Source organism: Citrus sinensis, chromosome 5 (genome assembly GCF_022201045.2).
Source record: "Citrus sinensis cultivar Valencia sweet orange chromosome 5, DVS_A1.0, whole genome shotgun sequence".
NCBI classification, from domain to species: Eukaryota; Viridiplantae; Streptophyta; class Magnoliopsida; order Sapindales; family Rutaceae; genus Citrus; species Citrus sinensis.
The window spans coordinates 35,327,592-35,346,439 of NC_068560.1; the positions used below are offsets into that span (position 1 = coordinate 35,327,592).

The 18,848-nt window shown below is 36.3% G+C and overlaps 4 protein-coding genes across 4 annotated transcripts; 2 read left to right on the forward strand and 2 right to left on the reverse strand.

Annotated features, from left to right (window-relative positions):
* Nucleotides 1–281: 281 nt before the first annotated feature.
* Nucleotides 282–2,798, reverse strand: LOC102614237 (uncharacterized). The gene is made up of 7 exons (XM_006473182.4): nt 2,490–2,798; nt 2,331–2,399; nt 2,111–2,227; nt 1,942–2,016; nt 1,583–1,717; nt 689–830; nt 282–536 (listed from the first exon to the last, which is right to left on the reverse strand). Exons 1-7 carry the CDS (start codon nt 2,649–2,651, stop codon nt 376–378), a joined length of 861 nt encoding a protein of 286 aa, XP_006473245.2. The 5' UTR covers nt 2,652–2,798; the 3' UTR covers nt 282–375.
* A 21-nt stretch (nt 2,799–2,819) lies between these two features.
* Nucleotides 2,820–5,368, forward strand: LOC102613940 (uncharacterized). Its single transcript, XM_006473181.3, has 5 exons — nt 2,820–2,987; nt 3,123–3,328; nt 4,178–4,279; nt 4,912–4,963; nt 5,047–5,368. Exons 1-5 carry the CDS (start codon nt 2,897–2,899, stop codon nt 5,157–5,159), a joined length of 564 nt encoding a protein of 187 aa, XP_006473244.2. The 5' UTR covers nt 2,820–2,896; the 3' UTR covers nt 5,160–5,368.
* Nucleotides 5,369–5,430: 62 nt separating this feature from the next.
* On the reverse strand, nt 5,431–12,385 carry LOC102613648 (phosphatidylinositol-3-phosphatase SAC1). Its single transcript, XM_006473180.4, has 15 exons — nt 12,169–12,385; nt 11,864–12,068; nt 11,586–11,751; nt 10,831–11,053; nt 10,491–10,567; nt 9,873–10,060; nt 9,646–9,743; nt 8,866–8,999; nt 8,273–8,759; nt 8,031–8,152; nt 7,715–7,825; nt 7,380–7,589; nt 6,874–7,065; nt 5,917–6,028; nt 5,431–5,682 (listed from the first exon to the last, which is right to left on the reverse strand). The coding sequence occupies exons 1-15, from the start codon at nt 12,352–12,354 to the stop codon at nt 5,434–5,436; spliced, it is 2,760 nt and encodes a 919-aa protein (XP_006473243.2). The 5' UTR covers nt 12,355–12,385; the 3' UTR covers nt 5,431–5,433.
* Nucleotides 12,386–13,422: 1,037 nt separating this feature from the next.
* Nucleotides 13,423–16,101, forward strand: LOC102614527 (patellin-3). Its single transcript, XM_006473183.3, has 4 exons — nt 13,423–14,751; nt 14,937–15,061; nt 15,165–15,315; nt 15,444–16,101. The coding sequence occupies exons 1-4, from the start codon at nt 13,660–13,662 to the stop codon at nt 15,690–15,692; spliced, it is 1,617 nt and encodes a 538-aa protein (XP_006473246.2). The 5' UTR covers nt 13,423–13,659; the 3' UTR covers nt 15,693–16,101.
* The last annotated feature ends 2,747 nt before the right edge of the window (nt 16,102–18,848 follow it).

Genomic DNA, 18,848 nt, shown 5'->3' on the forward strand with positions numbered 1-18,848 from the left:
TCCCAAAAAAAATCTTTAAATAAGTATTAAGCCAAGAGAATAAGAAATAAATAAAAACATATTGACGACTGAAGTCAAGTCACGCTAAAACTTCAAATGGAATAATAAAACAACTCCTTACTTCACCTTTGTTGTGTATAAACCCTGGTCTCTTTCTCTTAACTAACATTTCATTCCTCAGCTTAGCAAAAAAAAAAAAAAAAAAATTTTCATTCCTCTTATTTTACAAGTGAAACATTCTTTCAAAGATTTAAAGAAAACAAATATAGAACAAGAAGAAATCAAAGAATCACTTTTCTTCGCTACGGCATAGTACACAGTTACATAGTTACTGCATCTCTAATCTTCACTATGGCATAGTACATAGTTACATAGTTACTGCATCTCTAATGCCTGTATTGCAAGCTTGGCAGCAAGCATGGAAATACTCCCTTTAACAAATTCCAATGAATTATTTAGCCTCTGCTTTGTGTCCCTTAAATCCATTGCTTTTAACTTCTCTTGTTGCAACTTCACCAATTCTGACTGAGTTGATCCTGTCATAACGATAAATCCACATTCAGGTCAATATATATTAGGCAAGTTAAATGTTTCGTCCAGTACAATCCTCTTGAATGAATAAAATATATATACATATACATGTACACTCATAGTTATTAAGGTCATGAGCTGAAAGAGATAAGCTTGCCTGACACAGGTTGAAATGCGGCGAAGGATACACGCTCAGCTAATGATGGAATGAAAGCTTCATCACAATCTAAGGATGGTTGCTTCTCAGCCCATTGCAGAGAGTTCAGAACATAAGTCTGCATAACTGCTTCCTTGGGAGCCTATTTAATCGAGATAAATAAGCATACAACTCCTATGCACCACAACAGTGGACAGTGGTATGTGAAAGAATTATTAATTGATTATTGCATAAAAAGCTCCCGAAGCCAAAACATAAAAGCATTATTCTACCACATCATTATTTGTCAAAACCTTTTATCAGAGAGAATCATCACACTCCTTTTTAAGATAGACTGGCCCGTAAACAAATTGAGATGGAAGAAGAAGACTAACCTTAACCATCCATTCCCAATGAAATGCTTTGGTTGTGTAGGCTAGTTTGGAACAGAATTATCTAGCTTGATTTATATGCTTGGTGATAGATATTAATTGTCTCATTATTGCTGCAGCTGTGATGACAGCACCAATGCCCTCAGAAATTACTTATGTTGATAATCTTTAAGTATGAGAAGTCTAGTCAAGAACATTCTTTGGTTATCCCAGGTTTTCAGTCTTGCACATCTATGAGAAGAACATCATGGTAAATCAAAATCTTTAAGGTTCTTCTTATACATGAAAGAATTTATTTTTTGTCTCTCTTACCATTTTTTGTCTCTCTTATGAAACTCTCGAATAATTTGACAAGGTTCTATCTCTAAAAACCCTTGTTTTAATCACTAATTTATTACTTCTCGATCCAAACTTTCTTTTAAAGGCAACATTTGCATTATGTTTGGTTGCAAAAACATGCACATGTTCACACATGCACGCCCCAACAAACACAAGGAAAAAGACAGAGAGAGATGCACTATACCTTCAGTTTGATTTCCAAGCTATTCAAACTGTAAACAGCCTCCTTCACAGACAAAACTTTTGAGCTTACATCACTTGGACTGGCTGAAGTAGTGTCCTGCATCGGTATGACTTCACCTTTCAAGAAAGGATCTGCCTGCAAGTTAAAACAGGAGTCATAAGTCATTATTCAGAGAAAACCTGAGAACGTTGAGTTAATATTTTTTCGAAATAATATTTGCTGAGAAACCAATCAATTGAAACAAAAATTTCAAAACATTCATTAGATAAATCAACAACATAATTAGATCCACCAAAGTGTGACAGCATACTGATGGAAAGCTGAGGCGAACCACAAAATAAATTTCAAATTCTACTCACCTGAAAAAATTTTACTATCTTGACACGCCCAACTCCTCTTATAGAGACTAATGCTCCAATGTCTAATCGCTCAACCTACAAGCGCATGAACAAAGTTAGATCGTAAAATGCTTGCGCCTAACTGTCGGAGTCTGAATTGAAGTTGTCAATTTGGGCATAGCTAGCTTACGTTTTCTATAAGAACCAAACAACCACATCTTGCAGCAAATGATGCTTCGGTAGCATATTCACTAATAGAAATAGGATCCAACACAAAATACACAAAGAGTTTCTTCCTTACTAAAGCCTGCCACCACACCCAATAGAAACAGAGGTCAGAAATTATTCTAGTTCTAATATTTCGACAAAATTAAATCAATTTCAACAAAGAGAGATCAATATGAAAGTACCTCTTCGAGCAAAGCAAGATATCTGGCTTCATATAAATGAAGTATTTTACTCTCAGATGGAACAAGAACCTGTAAATTGATCTCATAAAATAAAATAAATACATTGCTATTAAACTAAGTTAAAACAAACATATATAATAAGCGAAGCAAAATAAATACCTCATTGATATTGAAAGGAAGAAGAGGAACCACTAAAGAGGTTGCATTGACTTTGAGAGCGGAACGGAGTCGTGCTCTTGTGGTGGAAAGCTGACCGGCAAATGGGTAGGGCTGGTGATGAGTCACAAAGAATGGGCATGAGACGCACGAGAGACTCTCCATGTTTCAATCTTTTCTCCTATCTTTAACCGCAGATTATTGTTAAAAGTGGCGCCAAACCCGGGTATTAACTTTAGGCGACCTAAACTTTTCATAAATTTCAAATATAGACATGTTTTATAATTATTTCAAACAGGTCCCTCCCACCGCCCTACTCCTACATTTTGTTTTAAGGGGGGCAGGGGGGTTTCACCCTCACTTGATCAATCGTTTAGAGAAAGACGGAGTGGACCAGAGAAAGAGGAGGAATGGAAGGGCCTCCATGCGGCGATGTCTGCTCGGTGTGCCATGGAAACTTCAACGTTCCTTGCCAAGCAAATTGCTCTCACTGGTTTTGCGGTGCTTTTTTTTTTTTATCAACTTTTTTTTTTAACAACCAAAAATAAAAAAAGAAATTTGATAATTGTCGATAAATTGATTGATTTGAGTGTGTGTGTGTGTGTGTGCTTTTTTTTTTTTGTCGTTTTGTAAAAGGTAACTGTATTATGCTGGTATGGGATCATGGATCAACACTTCAAGCATGTAGATGCCCTCTGTGTCGTCGTCGGATTACTTTGTTGATTCCCAATGATGATTCATTAAGACAACGCCATGATCCTGCCGTTGGTGATATTCTTCAAAAGGTTGAATCCTACAATCGTATTTTTGGTGGGCCCACAACTGCTAATGGTCTCTTCCAGGTATCATTATTATAGTTACAGTATTCCCTTAGCGTCACTCAACTTGCTGTTGCAAACTCTTCGCATGCCTTTGGTATATTGCTATTTAACTTTTTTATGCGGATTTGCCGAGCAAACTAATGTGCATTTTTCTGGTGTTGAGGGTAAGATGATTTGGGATGTGTTTGCAACTGTTGCCCTTCTGCTGAACTTTGAAAACATAGCAAATTAAGTGTATTATAAGCACCTGAAATTTTTTACATATAATAAGTTAAACTTGTCTGGCCGGAATCTTGATCTGTAATTGGTAGCAAAGGCAGTGACCAGAAGGTAGCAGATCTAGTTCTGGTTCTACTGGTGAGAAATTATGGTTTTTACTAAATTTAGGATGTTATTTGAGTGGCATTAGTTAGTTACTTGTGTGGTACTATTGTTGAGGCCTATAATGAAAGTTTCTGTTGTTGACATTTAGCTTTTTGAAAAGCATGACTCCCCTAAAAGTGACTGGTCAGATATTTGATTTTTAGTTTCCCAGTCAGATCTCCGTATGAATCCACCCCCCCCCCCCCCCCCCCTCTCCTCTTACTTCCATATAATTGTTCTCAATGGCTCATGTAAGTTACTGTATTGTTTTTGTGCTAAATTTTATTATTTTTGTTAACTCCTACTTCTTCTCTATAAATAAATTTCCCTTCAACGGTAGCTGCCTACTTGTTTATTAAGTTGAGGAGAGCTGGTTAATATAGCAAGTTGCTATTAGGTGCATCACAATGTGTGGCACGCACTCTTTTCTCATTCATTTTTGATAGATTTCACATTTAGGCAGCCTGTTGTTAACTATAATTTGATAGTTGCTTCTCCTGTTTTCAGAGAATTCAAGACCTTCCTTTTCTACTGCGGAGATTGGTGCGGGAACTGGTGGATCCTCACAGATCGCTTCCTCTTGTCATCAGAGCCCGTGTTTACATTGCAGTAAGTAATTGAAAAATAAAGATTGTGATAGTATTTTACAGTGTAGTTATCAACTCAATTAGAAAACCCCAGGCATGCTTCTAGCTATATATATATTTTTTTTTGGCAAGCAATACAGATATTAAAAAAATTTCGTTTGCTAAATACATTTCATTACTTTTTTCTATCTATGAATGGGCGGGTCATACATTTAAAACTTTGACAGAAAATCTCAGTATATCATACATTTAAAACTTTGATAGAAAATCTCAGTATAGACTTGGTGTTAGTTGAATAGAAAACTCAGTGAAATTAGGGCAAAAAATTTGTAAACATTAGTTGCAAAATTGTAAATGGCAATATGAACATTATGCAAATTTTACCATTCTGATATTGCAGGGCTTGTGATACGTTTGTGCTACCCACTTTTTCTTTCATTGTTTTGACTATTATTTACTTATGATCAAGTAATTCAGCGAGTTATAAGCCGTACAGTTTGATGAACATATTGGGCACTAGATTTGTGTGGTCTATGATCAAGTATATGCTCAAGTGTGTTATCAGATCTGGCGCTAGTGCATTGGGGAGATTTATTGGATCTTTCTCATTTTCTATTTATTTCCACAGATTCTCACTTTTTTTTCTTACCTCAGATGATATTCAGTGCTGTCTACATATTCAGCCCTATAGACATTATTCCAGAAGGTATTTCTGTGGTCTTACATTTTATTAAAATGTGCTATCTTGACAACACTAATATGAAATCGACTGTTGGTTTGAATCCACAGCGCTTTTGGGAATAGTTGGCTTATTGGATGATCTCCTAATTGCGCTCTTGTGCTTTCTCCATGTTGCTGCCCTCTATCGAGCTGTCCTGTATAATCGTCATGGCGGGGCATGAATACCGTCCTGGAAGCACAAGATGCAGTTCGTTTGTTCCTTTGGGAAAGCTAAGTTTTGAGAGTTTTGGTAAGGATTTAGACACCCCCCACCCCCTTCCCCGATGGGTCAAGTACATATTCCCAGATTTGTTCTGTACGTCCCTTCACTGTAAGTTGTAACGAATATTGCACTATTAACATCATTAATCAATTGGGTTTGATTACACAAGCTATTATTCTTCACAAGTTAGCATGGAAACAATACCAAGAAAGAAAGAGGGGAAAAAAAAAATTTCACACCCTCTGCAGCTTCTCCTCCCCAATCATCCATCTTGACAACTGACTTGGGTCTTCTGCAAACGATTTACATGAGGTGGGGATAATCCCAAGATTCGCACCAATTTGCTCATACTCACTGAGAGCTGCAGCCATCTCAGCTTCAACAGCATGATCGTCCACCACATCAATTGTATTCATTCTAAGAACATCAGCATAGTACTTCTCCCTCTCATGATCATGTTCGAAGGGTTCCATTGCTGGGCCCTGTATGCGATTCCAACATTTGAAATATGAATAATGGTAATGATAACAATGAAAATAACTGAACAACGGTGACATTTCTTCTTTTCATATTCTTCAAGGGGAAAAGTTTATACATAAAGTGAAAAGCAACACCATGGAAAGATGTTGAATATCAAGAATTATGTAGCAAGATATAGAGCTGGCACTATATCTTCAAATGATTTGCAACGTATCAAAGAGCCTACATTCCATTACCTGACACAGTTCAGCATAATGCTTGTATATCTCACTGTTTTCATCTTGATCACCAAGCAGGGTTCCACCGTACCACCCATTGGCTTCATCAGCATAAGTCATTGCAGAATACCTCCAGATACCAAAACAGAAAAAAGGTGTTAAAAGAAATAATCCTGAATAAAATGGAAACTTGAAAAGCATACCCTCCATAAGGTAGGAAACAGAAAGGAGGAAAAAAAGAAAAAGAAAATAAAATTGGCGACAAAATCTACTACAAACAAGAAAACTAAGTGTGTCTCCTTTCAGAATTGTTTTAGTTTAGAAATATCCGATAAATTTACAGTAAAACATTTACAGCACAATTTAATGTGCTTATTTAGTAACTCACAAACCTACAAATGTACAGTTGTGTTCCCATATCCAGACTCACAAATATACAAATGTACAGTTGTGTTCCCATATCCAGACATTGACACCTAGAATTTGAATCAGAACAGGAAAGTTCCGATATATACAGATTACAGCATTATTCAGGAACTTGTAAGGCCCAAAAAAAAAAAAAGTGTAGCTCAAAAGATTTTTATTAAATTTTACAAAAAATCTACATTTTCAACCAAGCACGTTTAGTCAAAACGCTTATCAAATTTCACAAATCAATCGCCAGTTGTGAATGTAAGAAACGACATATAACATGGGTCCTTTTATACAAGCCTAATGTATGCTAACTACAGCCAGTTTATACCGAAACAATCAAGCTGCTACCTAGTACTAGCATGCAGCATAGAAAACACAGTGATGCCGGCCTATGATTTGGTGCTCAAAGCCATTGTCATAGAGTTCAAGTTTTGGCTCATGACAAGCTGGTTTCTAGGCCAGCCTAGCTACTAAAAAACTGATTCGGATTGACCCCAAAAAAAAAAAAAATGCATTGGATCCTTCCTTTGAAAACTGGGATTGTTTTACGGATAAAATTACCTTTGGAAGATATCCTCATCGTTAATGTCATCGGCAGAAGACAGCCAATTCAAGTCACAAAAGTTATCACCTCTCGTCTCCCTATGAACTTCCCGATTTGCAGTTTCATTTGTAGTTACTTTGGCGGCAGCCCCACTTCCTTCAAGCTTTCTCTGGCCAAATAGCCAATTTGGACTCTTCAGCTGAATTTCACTGCCAAAAAAAAAGAGAACTTTTAATCCAGTACTACTCGTGGAGTTCACTTTATATATAGACGTGTGTGTGTGTTGTGTTTGGATTTTTCATTTTAGTTCTAGGTTTCAACACAAAAACCCAGAATCCGATAGAAACCATAAAATCTTAATAGAAATCATTGAGAGGTTTTTCTTAAGAGAAGAAACAACTAAAGATCATGGTTCGAATTGGGTTGGTTCAGCATTCCTGGATTATCATCTAATCAAATTCTGAAACTTCAAATGATATATCCAAAGTGTCACAAATACAGAATAGGTTAGATGAGTAATTACGCTGCATCAGGTGCCACGCCAGAATTTCCAGCAACACCACCTGGTCTTTGATCAGGTTCACTGCAAAGTCTAACATTTTTTATCGAACTACATGTTCTTTCTATCAATTTATCAAACGAAGTCAACTTCATCCGAGAAAAGTCTTCTCTGCAAGCTGGAATAGGGGCAAGTTTCCTTCCAATTCCCACAGCTTTAGCACTACCTTCCAAACTACAATGCAAGAAAATAATAAGAAAAGAAAGAAAAAAAATGTACAAGAAAAGCAAATGCCTTATTGTGTGTGAGTGTATGCCATATTAAACCTATAGTTAGTTATGGAAAAATGAAATATTTACCATTTCTCAGGGAAAAGGTCATCACCTATCCCAGACACATGAAGATAGTAATCAGAGTCCAATTCCCATAGAGCAGGTTTCCCTTCTTGTGGTTGGAAATATCCCAAAAATCTGTAAAAGCAACAAAAGATATTAGTTTCAGAACATGCACAACATACAAATCGTCAGCAATATTGGAACTACCCAAATCTATACTGAATTACTCAACAAGTTTTATGGGTATATAATGTGCATATAATGTGCAATTACAAGGCCAATGAAGAAGCAATTATACATGTGAAATTAAGAAGAAACTGTAGAAGGTAGGAGTAAGTACAAATTTATTGCATCCTGCTTTTCACCATCAGTGTAGGCATTACTGTAGTATCTCTTGATAGACTTGAGAAATTCCCTAGATTGGGTCGTAGCTTTCCACTTTCCCTGCCTTTCTGGAAACACCTGACACTCATAGCTTACTCTTCTCAACTAAATTAACATAAATGTATATGTGCAAATTTACTGAACTATAAAAGCAGACAAAAATATAACATTAACGTACTCAAGTCAGTGATAACATACCGTGTTATGAGCTGCAGAGCCGCCATATTGCTGTGCAAGAGCATCCCCCATGCTCTGATACATATCCATAAGAGCTGCAGCTATGCTACTATTAGGATTAACTTTGGGCATGTCTGTCAAACCCATTGCATGGAGTTGTCGGCCTAAAGCCGCAAGACCATAAGCATATTGGGCAACATTTGTACGGTCTAAGCAATCAATGCAGTTAGTGCGCAGAACTCCACTTTGGAAACAAGGTGCTGCACCATCAGGACTGTCAGTTTTACTTTGTTGATAAAAGTCTACATCTCTTTCTCGACTGCCGACTGAATTTAAACTCTCATTACAACTTCCAACTCTCGCAAGATCCCCTGAACTGGCTCGCAGATCTCTAAGTTGGCTAGTTCTCTTCTTAGTAATGCAAGATTTACCACTATAGTAGAAACCAGTCAAGTCAAGAGCTTCACTTGCCACTCCACCCAACACAGCTAAAACATTGGCTGACTTGCTGTACAATCAGCAAAGCATTGAAAAAGTTAGTTCAAGCTCATAGATGCTGGATTGTCATTTGGAAGATATTGTGATGATCAAAAGGTGAGAAAATACATGCTTACCTCTTTGCAAACTTGTGAAAGTCCCAGTGAATAAATCGAACTTGGTTTTCTTCTGAAAGAATTGTGTTCAGATATCCAACTGCATTAGCAAACTCACGCCTCAGCATCATTTCTCGAGGCCTTTTCTCAACAGTCTGCATTTTCATATGCAAATGAGCTTCAGAGAAACACTCAAACAATAGAAAGTGATTTAATAAGCAGGTAGGGGGAAGAGATATAAAAGACCAAGAATAGAAAAGAGAGAAAGTTACATATCAACATGTCTTTCTGTGTTTCATTGTGCTCTAGAAAACATAAAATATCAGAAAACACAGACAGTCACCTACCAAGTAATTATATAAATAAGTATAAAAGAAATAACGTAAATCTAGATTCAATTTAAAATAATTTAACTAACTGCTGCGAAGTATGGCCTAATTAAATGTAGTACTGGCTGTTTCATTTTTCCACCACCAACCCTATAAGACAATTTCAAAACCACTGGGATCTGCTGACATTAAAATGGAATTTTCTTTACTAGAGTAACAATGGAAATCTGGTTGAAAATAGCACGTTTTGGAAACTAAATCAATTAAACTCTAGAACAAGCGTCAAAAATTGATGAACTTTGCCCAATCAAAGAAAATTTAGCACAATAATCAACATGTCTTTCCAGTTGGATCTTTATAAGGATAAGATACTTATTCACAGACAAACTCTATATTAGATTACATCAAGTATAACGCTATTTAAAGAGAAACTAAACCAAGCAAGTTTGCACCAAACATAATTTAAAATAACCTTAATTAAATTAAGAACAATGATCGGATTGCCATATCTCTTTGCCAAGTCTTCAAAATGCATTTTGGTTGCCTGATATGTTGGATCATACCTCTGTACTGAAGTCAAAAACAAAAGAAGTTAAATAGATTTTTATAAATAAAACTAGAGATCTAATAAAATTATGATATTTAGTCTCATATTCAAGCAAAAAACTTATGAATGAGGTATCAAATGAATGTTCTTACAGATAATATCAGGCTTTGGACTAAATCTTGAAGCTTCTTGAGACCAGAAAAGGGGAATCGAACCACGCATCTGCACCACAGAGCTCATTTTTCCTTTGCATGACCCAGCCTCCTCATCAAGGACAACCTGCTCTGTTTCAACATCATTTGCAACCCTTCCTCGATCATTCACTCCCCTTTTCAAGTAACTACAGAAGAGACAAACAAAAACTTTTAACATCATTAAAAACGCAATCAGGGCCATTTGCAAAATGTAAAATAATTCCCTGCATTTAAGTTTATTGCAGGGATGATGGTCTTCCAAAATACTCCTAAAAGTAGATGTAATGGAACTTACAAATTACATAGATAAAATTGTTTTTTTCCCCCGGTTTGCTAGCAACCACAAATTAACGGAATGAAGAAAAGAAAAGGAAGCTGAATTAACTAGTTTCTATTGATTAAGGAAGTCTTGTTATCACATGCCCTCCAGTATACCCTCTAAAAATATCAGCCAATTCTAAAACCTCGGTTATTCTAAAAACAAACAACCTACACCCAAGACTTCGAAACCTACACCCAATGCAAAAAAAAGAATAATAATAGTGATAAATGATCTAGGTTCAAACTAGAAACTACCGCGTTCCGGCAAAATGTCGAGAGCGTCTAGAAATCAGAGAAACACTGAAGTCCCTCCCAAAGATGGATAGCCTAATCTGCAATCATCAATCCACAAAGTATTACACCACCAACTATGAGTACATAGAAAGAGCTACATAAGCATGGAAATAAAATTAATTGCAAGATAAAATGTGTAGTTGCAACAATACAAAAAGGGAAAGCATTTTCAATAAAATGCTGCATGAAACTAATTAAATATAACAAACAAAGCGTGATGCAAAAAACATATAGTGGCATTATCAAATCCATTCTTCAATGAAGCAACAGCAGAAGAAGAAGACTAGAGAGACTCAAATACCTGCTTAAAATGCCCATGAACTAATGCGATTGTCCAAATAGTGTTTTTGCATCTCAATCGAATAGGTTGTGTTAAATATGCATTCCAGACAAATATGTTTTCATATGGCATCCCTTCCTCAGCCATTGACAACACATTCTTTTGCAAACTTTGCATTATGGGATAAGTATAACTATAGTAGAAATCTTTGGTCAGATCCACACTGGATAGTAGTTTTTTATACCTGCATCTCAGAAAAAACACCGATAGGAACCAATAAAATGATCCGAAAATTTAGTTAATTACAATGATAGCAAGTCTGAAAATGAGATGCGCGTAAGTAAATACTGAAACAAATTAATCAATAAAATCTTCAACAAAAGAAAAGGAAGTTAAGAATGCAGGTCATAAAATCTACATATAAAGCTGGCAAACTTTTTTGGCTCCCAGTTTTTTCTTTTTCCCCCTAAAATTTCAGGTTTATAAGTTCAATGGAGAGGATCACACCATTTATATACTTTCTTCACGTCAACCATTTCTTCACTTATCTCTTTCAAAGTTCATATTTCAGTTTAACTACAACTCCTATCAGATTTTCAACAGTTGTGTCCTATAAATCACAAACATAATTAAGTTATTAGTATCTCCAATAGATGAACTTGACTTTTTTTTTTTTTTTTACCTTAAAACTAGTACTTAAAAAGAGTTACAACCATTGCTCCAAATCTCAATATTCAAGATTTAACATGAAATAGCAGTCATAGGGATGGAAATACCTGAGCTCGGTTTTGGAATGTGCAACGTCAGATTGGATAGAGACATGTGGAATGGTAATCAATTGGCTCTCATCAATACTATATATTGCATGACCACATATACATCCAATTTGCCGGCGCTTCGTAACTAAAATCAAATAATACGACTCCAAAAACTTAATGCAACCTAAGAAAAAAAAGAGACAAACAAACAAGACACATTATGAATCAAGGAACCCTATACGAAAATACACTAACTAAACAAGCAGAAAGAAATATGAACTTAACATCAAAATAACCTGCAATCCCAAAAACTTTAGCCACAAAGGTGAGTCCCCCGGTAGCACGATTCCCTTCAGAAATTCGTTGAAGCAAGTTCTTGATTTCCTGTGGAGAATAGACAACTGGATCCTCGCTTATATTTAAATCAGACGGCTCTGATCGATCAATCTTCAATACCCGAAAAAATCTCTTGTTTCTATCACTTCCAATCAAATAGAATCTCTGTTTTCAGAGAAACAAACAACAAACACAATTTCGTAATCAATTATTCAAAAAGTGAATTAACCAAACAGAAGCAGCTTATTGAAAATGAAATTCTCACGGCTCTGGTCTCGTAGAGCTTGAATTTCTCGAGAGAGTAAGAGTTGGGATCGGTCTCCGGCTCATTTGACGGGTGGATTTTGGCGGAGTAAGCAGGCAAATGGGATTTCGCCATCGTTTTGATTTTCTCAAGTCGGAGACAAATTTTTATATATAGTTTTCGACATAGGCGCAAGAGTTGAATCATTCGGATAGTCACAGATTCAGAGTCATTAAGGTTTGGATTTCAAAGCAATAACCTCCGAATTTTCGGTTATTTAATAGCGGGCCGGGCCGAGCCGAGCCAAAACAGTAAAAGTGGGCTTTAATGGCTTAGCCCACGAAAGTCCACCTATCTTTGTTTGGGAAAATGACAATCAAGCCCTCAAGGTTTATCCTAATAAGCAGAGACACCCAAAACTTTCAGGAACATACACGCAGACCTTACCCATGTGAGTGAGGTTCGAATTTCAAATCTCATAGATTTTATCATTTTAATTACATAGTACCAACAACAAGCTCATCAAAATTGAAATCTAAGGTTTGTTCATATTTTACTTATAAATTAAAGTAAATTTAAAAGTGTTTGAGTTTTAACAACGATAAACAATCTAAAACGTGGAACTCTAAGTTTATAAGAACTAAAAATGGCTCCCTCTCTATACAAATTCCCACGAAAGGTTATCACCCAATTTCTATAGGAGATTGTAAGCGTGCTCTCACAAGGATTTGCATTTTCTTCTTGTCAAGCACAATACAATATTTTATGTTTAATTTGATAAAATGGGTTCATATGTATTTAAAGGTGCTGTATAAATGACCAATAAATAATACCTTAAGCCATGGGAGGAGCCGAGGAGCACCCACCCGATCGCTTATATGTAAGTGATATGAAATGAGTTATACATAAAATATGATTGACTTAATATGACAAATAAGTGACATGGTTTGTTAATGTAAAAGGGCACGCGATGGACAATTATCACATGAATCGACCATTTGAGAATTTTAAACACAAACACAACACACGATTATTAATTGTCTCATTCTAATGCGGATCCAAACATGTTTGTTTCGAGTGGTGACCAAAATTAGCGCCCTAAATTTGACTGAAATACGTAAATAGCACACATGGCCGAACATGTTTATTACCGTTGGGACTTGACTCTTGAGTAATACCGGCCATGTTTTTCTCGCTTTTGCAAGTTCTGTCCGGAAGTAGATGTTAAAAAATTACAAGCATAGGATTCCACAGATTTCACAAAACAAAAACAAAGCTTCATCTGGTTGTACGTACTCCCAACGTGTGCAACTGCAAAAGCAGGCCAGCGAGTCTGCGTGACGAAAGTACAAAAGGGCAAAAATAAAAATAAAAAACAACAAACCATCCATCTCTCTCTTCCAGTGTCTCACCTCCCTGTGTCTCCTGTCGATCAGTTTGTCTTCTTAACTACTCCACCCCTTTGTTTTACTATACTTATCTTAAAAAATTAAGATTTAAAAAGTAAATAAAATGGCTGAAAAAGAAGAATCTCAAAACCCAACTCCACCGCCACCAGTAACTGAGACTGAGCAGCCGCCATCTACAGCCACCGCCGTGAAAGAACCAGCTGTAACTAGTCAGACCGAGGAGCAGCCGCCGGCAGCCCCGGCTGTGGAGAATAGATCGCTGGCTGCAATGATGGAGAAAGAAGCATCGGCACCTGAAAAGACCAAAGAAGATGTTGTTGTTGCTGCTGACTCTGTTGAGAAAGTCGATGAGAAAGAGAAGCAGCCGCCGCCGGTGCAACCTGAGGAGCGGAAGATTCCTCAAACTTTAATCTCATTTAAGGAGGAGAGCAACGTAATTGCTGATCTCTCCGATTCCGAAAGAAAGGCTTTGCAAGAATTGAAACAACTTGTCCAAGAAGCTCTCAATAATCGCCATTTCACTTCCCCTAAAGAAGAAGAGAAAGAGAAACAACCACCACCCAGTTCAGATGCTCCAAAAACCGATGGACCCTCTTCAGAATCTGACAAAAGCACCGAAATTAAGCCACCCCAGGAGCAGCAAGCACCAGCTGAAGTAGCACCGCCGCCGCCGCAGCCGCCAGCAGAAGAGGAGGTGTCCATATGGGGGGTGCCTCTGCTTAAAGATGATAGAACTGATGTGATTCTGTTGAAATTTCTGAGGGCAAGGGATTTCAAAGTCAGGGACGCTTTTGTAATGATCAAGAACACAATTCAGTGGAGGAAAGATTTCGGCATTGAAGCTCTTCTGAATGAAGATCTTGGTGATGATTTGGAGAAAGTTGTATTTATGCATGGGTTTGATAGGGACGGCCATCCTGTGTGTTACAATGTTTACGGAGAGTTCCAGAATAAGCAGTTGTATGCCAAGACTTTTTCAGATGAGGAGAAGAGGATGAAATTTCTGAGGTGGAGAATTCAGTTCTTGGAGAGGAGTATTAGGAAGCTTAATTTTAGGCCTGGCGGAGTTTCCACTATCTTTCAGGTTAATGATCTTAAGAATTCACCAGGCCCTGGTAAGCGCGAGCTTAGGATTGCTACTAAACAGGCTCTTCAGTTGCTTCAAGATAATTATCCCGAATTCGTTGCCAAGCAGGTATAAGATTCAATGTGTGTCATTATTGTTAAAGCTTAATACCTTGATACTGTTGTTTAGGCTTTATCTCTACTAGCTTAAGCTTTGAGGTTACACATAGTAACTTAACGATTTATGCTGATGATTTGCATTCTTGTTTCAGTTTTCAGATTTGCAATTGATATTTGGTTTTTGGATTTCTTTAGGTGTTTATCAATGTTCCATGGTGGTATCTTGCATTCCACACGATGATTAGTCCTTTTATGACCCAGAGGACCAAGAGCAAGTTCGTGTTTGCAGGCCCATCAAAATCCACTGAGACCCTTTTCAAGTTAGTGAATATCATTCTTTCATTGCCAATTTTGTATGTTGTTGCTTTATTGTTTGGTTGGTTAAGTTCTAGATTTAATTATTGAGTTCAATGGCTGGAACAGATACATATCACCTGAGCATGTGCCGATTCAGTATGGTGGCCTTAGTGTAGATTACTGTGATTGCAACCCGGAATTTACCATTGATGATCCTGCTACTGAGATTACTGTAAAACCAGCAACCAAGCAAAATGTTGAAATCATAATCTATGAGGTGCGTTGCTTCCTCTTCTGATAACAAAGCTTAATTAAGATATACTTGTCTATCTGATATATATGCTTGACGAATAACGAATCAAATTATGGTTTTCTTGTCACTAATTAGCAATTAATGGATTACAGAAATGTACTGTTGTTTGGGAAATCCGGGTTGTGGGATGGGAGGTGAGCTATGGAGCTGAATTTGTGCCTGAGGCAAAAGACAAATATACCATCATTATACAGAAGCCTACAAAGTTATCCCCAACTGACGAACCGGTGGTGTGCCAAAGATTCAAAGTTGATGAGTTGGGTAAAATATTGCTCACAGTTGACAACCCAACATCAAAGAAGAAGAAATTACTCTACAGGTTCAAGGTTGAACCCTTCTGAGCTTGTTGATTTCATCATACATAAGGCTTTGTAATGCATGTTTAATTTCTTTCTCTAATGTTTCGGGTTAAGTGTCTGTATCTGGTCATGTGTTTCTTTTTAATGAGGTGCAACTCTGGGGGGAGAGTACTACACGAGCGTGAATTTTGTGTTGATTTGCCAGATCTTACATAGAAATTGTGGCAGCAGGCGAGACTTGGGGTGTGTACCACTTAGTTGGGGTGTTTTGCTCTGTAAATTTTAAATTTCCATACTGATATCTATATGTTGGAACACATTAGGGCCCTGTATTTTCAAACAAGGTATGTTATTGGTTGGCTGTTGTACATCTTTGAATTCCTGGATGAATTCCTGAAAGTTTGACTCTTGTAATGTTTTAGCAGCCATCGATCATATTTGATTTTCATTAGATTTTCAATATTAACATAACATAATCTGCCATTAATTTGATAAAGTAGGTCGCTGAACAATAGTAGTTCTATAGACTGGATGTTATTTAGACAATGAGGGCGGTATTAGTAAGAGTCAAGTTCAAATCTACAATTTTGTAAAATGGTGAGGTTTGTTTCTAGGAGTAGGAGCAGCCATTGTTGGTTAGTTAGAAGATTGTGAAGCCTTCCAGAATGTAGAATTATCAAATTAACTGGCAATTTAAAATTGTTTTGGCATCCTTAAGAGTTGTTGGGCGTTCCTTTATAGGTTTCATTATTGTGCATTATGTATTTTAGGGTGATTAGAAATGATTGATGATTGCTCATGCTTGTGTGTTAATTTATGGAACAAAATTGCCGTGTTGAGCTGTACAAATTTGGTGGGCTTTCTCCATGGCTCTTAACTTTTAATGCACTTGTTTACAGGCGTGATCATGCCAAATAATGATGCGCTTTGCCTACTAAAGTACTAATCACTTTGAAAGATTATATGAAAAAGAATTAACTTTTAAAAGAAGGGAGCCCCTATGTTACATTGAATGTATTATACACAATCTACAAGAACCACATAAATTATGAGACCCATATAATTGTGTGGTTCTTGTTAATTGTGTATGGTACATTCAATGTAACACAAATTATAGGACCCATATATGATTTTTTTGTTTTTGAATTGTGATACTTTAACTTGTTTCAAAGAACTCTCTTTTTTTTTTTTTTTTGCCACTTCGGCCTTGGTCGGAGTGGTGGGCTGCTGCCCTCACAAGTGAGGGCAGCGGTTCAAGCCCCCACAAAAGCATTTGTGGGGGCTAACGTGCTTATTTGTTTAATATTTCAAAAATTTTCTCTCCCTCGTGCAATACGAGTGAAGTATGGACATCCCTCTTCTGTAAGGGATTATTTGTCTGGGCATGTACTTCACAGAATTTAATGTAATAATATAAGTCCCAATCATATATTTTTGATTGTAAATATCAGTGTAATATATCTGCTATAATAGCAGTTGTAAATATCTGTGTAATGTAGTAATATGATGATTAATCAGTATTAAAAAAAAAAAAGAACTCTTTTTTTTTTGCCTCGACAAATAAGGAATATTAGCGGCTTATAGATAGATTGCAAATTTAGATATATAATTGGAAAAGTTTGATGGTACGTTGAACCTAAATTTGCCATTTTCTTTTTTTTTTTTTTAATAGAGGGATAAAAATGCAATGATTAGTGGGTCACGGACATAAAATCCGTAAGATCTTTCCATTGTGGAATCAGTACACTAACTCTGTGGATCTCTACCGCATTTACATTGTTTTAGATTGGTGTAATAATAATAATAATAATAAAGCGTATGTATTTTCAACCAGTTTAGTTGACCAACTCTCTATACGCTAGTGGGGGTTTATTTACCCAATGCCCTTAAAAAACACATAATAGGAAGGGGATAGTTTTGAAAATTAAAAATTTTGTTGCCATCATCATCAAATGCAAATGGATAAGGGCCGCAATTTATTTTGAGAGAAGAAGTCGCCATCTGTTTCGTGCACAGCTCCGAATGTCCCACTGTATGTCGCTCCTTGGTTTTTTTGACCCTGCCAGTCTGTCTTTTGAAATATTATCCTTTTGCCAAAAATGTCAACAACTTCTTGCGAATTATATTCCAAAGTTCTAGATTCCTTTTTTTTTTCCCCCTCCCCACTGCATCAAGTTCATTTGGCCTTAATCTGGACTTAATGCGAGCACTTTCTGAAATTTTGGTCATAATGTGCATGTGATATTGCTTGGTTGAATGTCCGTCTAATGACATGGTAATGGCATTTAAAACTTTTTTATTTTTTAATTTGAAGAGATTTTTAAGTGATGCATATGTATTCATCCAATTAAAAATAAATAAAAATACACAACAATCATACAATACTCATAATTTTACAAACACTCTATTATAAGTACTAAATTGAATTGGCAACTTATATGAATTGGGTAGGTAAATGAAAGCATCGTAGGAGCCCCATAAATTTTTTTTTTATTGCTTTTACTTTTCAAACAATATTTTCAACATACAAAAGTTCACGACTACGTTTATACAAGAGTGTTGCTGTAACTATTTTGTGTGTGCGTATTATTTGTTAATTGAAATAAAAATGAGATTTTAATGTGCAAATTTACTTTGAAATGACCAGTGATGGGCCATAAATTTTGTTTTATACAAATTATTGTAACAGAACTATATTGATTGATTAAGATAAATATCATGGGCCACTGGTATTTTTTATTTAATCAATACAACAATGACACGCTAATTTATTAAAAAAAAAAAACTCGTGACTTTATCATTATCGTTTTAGAATTTAACATTTCTTGTACCTAAAATTTTCTTCATAATTTTGTGGCCCAAAAAGTAGATGAAAATCTTGACATATTCATTGAAGGTGAGGTGAGTCTTATGTAAATGATGATGATAACGACCAACCTTTTGTTCTCTTTCAAACTCGATGTCGATGACAAAATGTTTAGCTAATTTTACTGCAAGTCAGCTTGGAAGGTTAATGCAAAAATGTTTTAATCAGCCGAGTAGTCATGACCGTATAATAATTAAAATTTTGCTTGTAGACCACTTGGTGATCGATAAATTCCAAGGCACAGGATTTGGTTGGTGCACTTGAAAAGGCCTTTCCACTGCGACACGACATTATCTAATCAAAAATTTTACACCACCATTTCACGGAAGCTC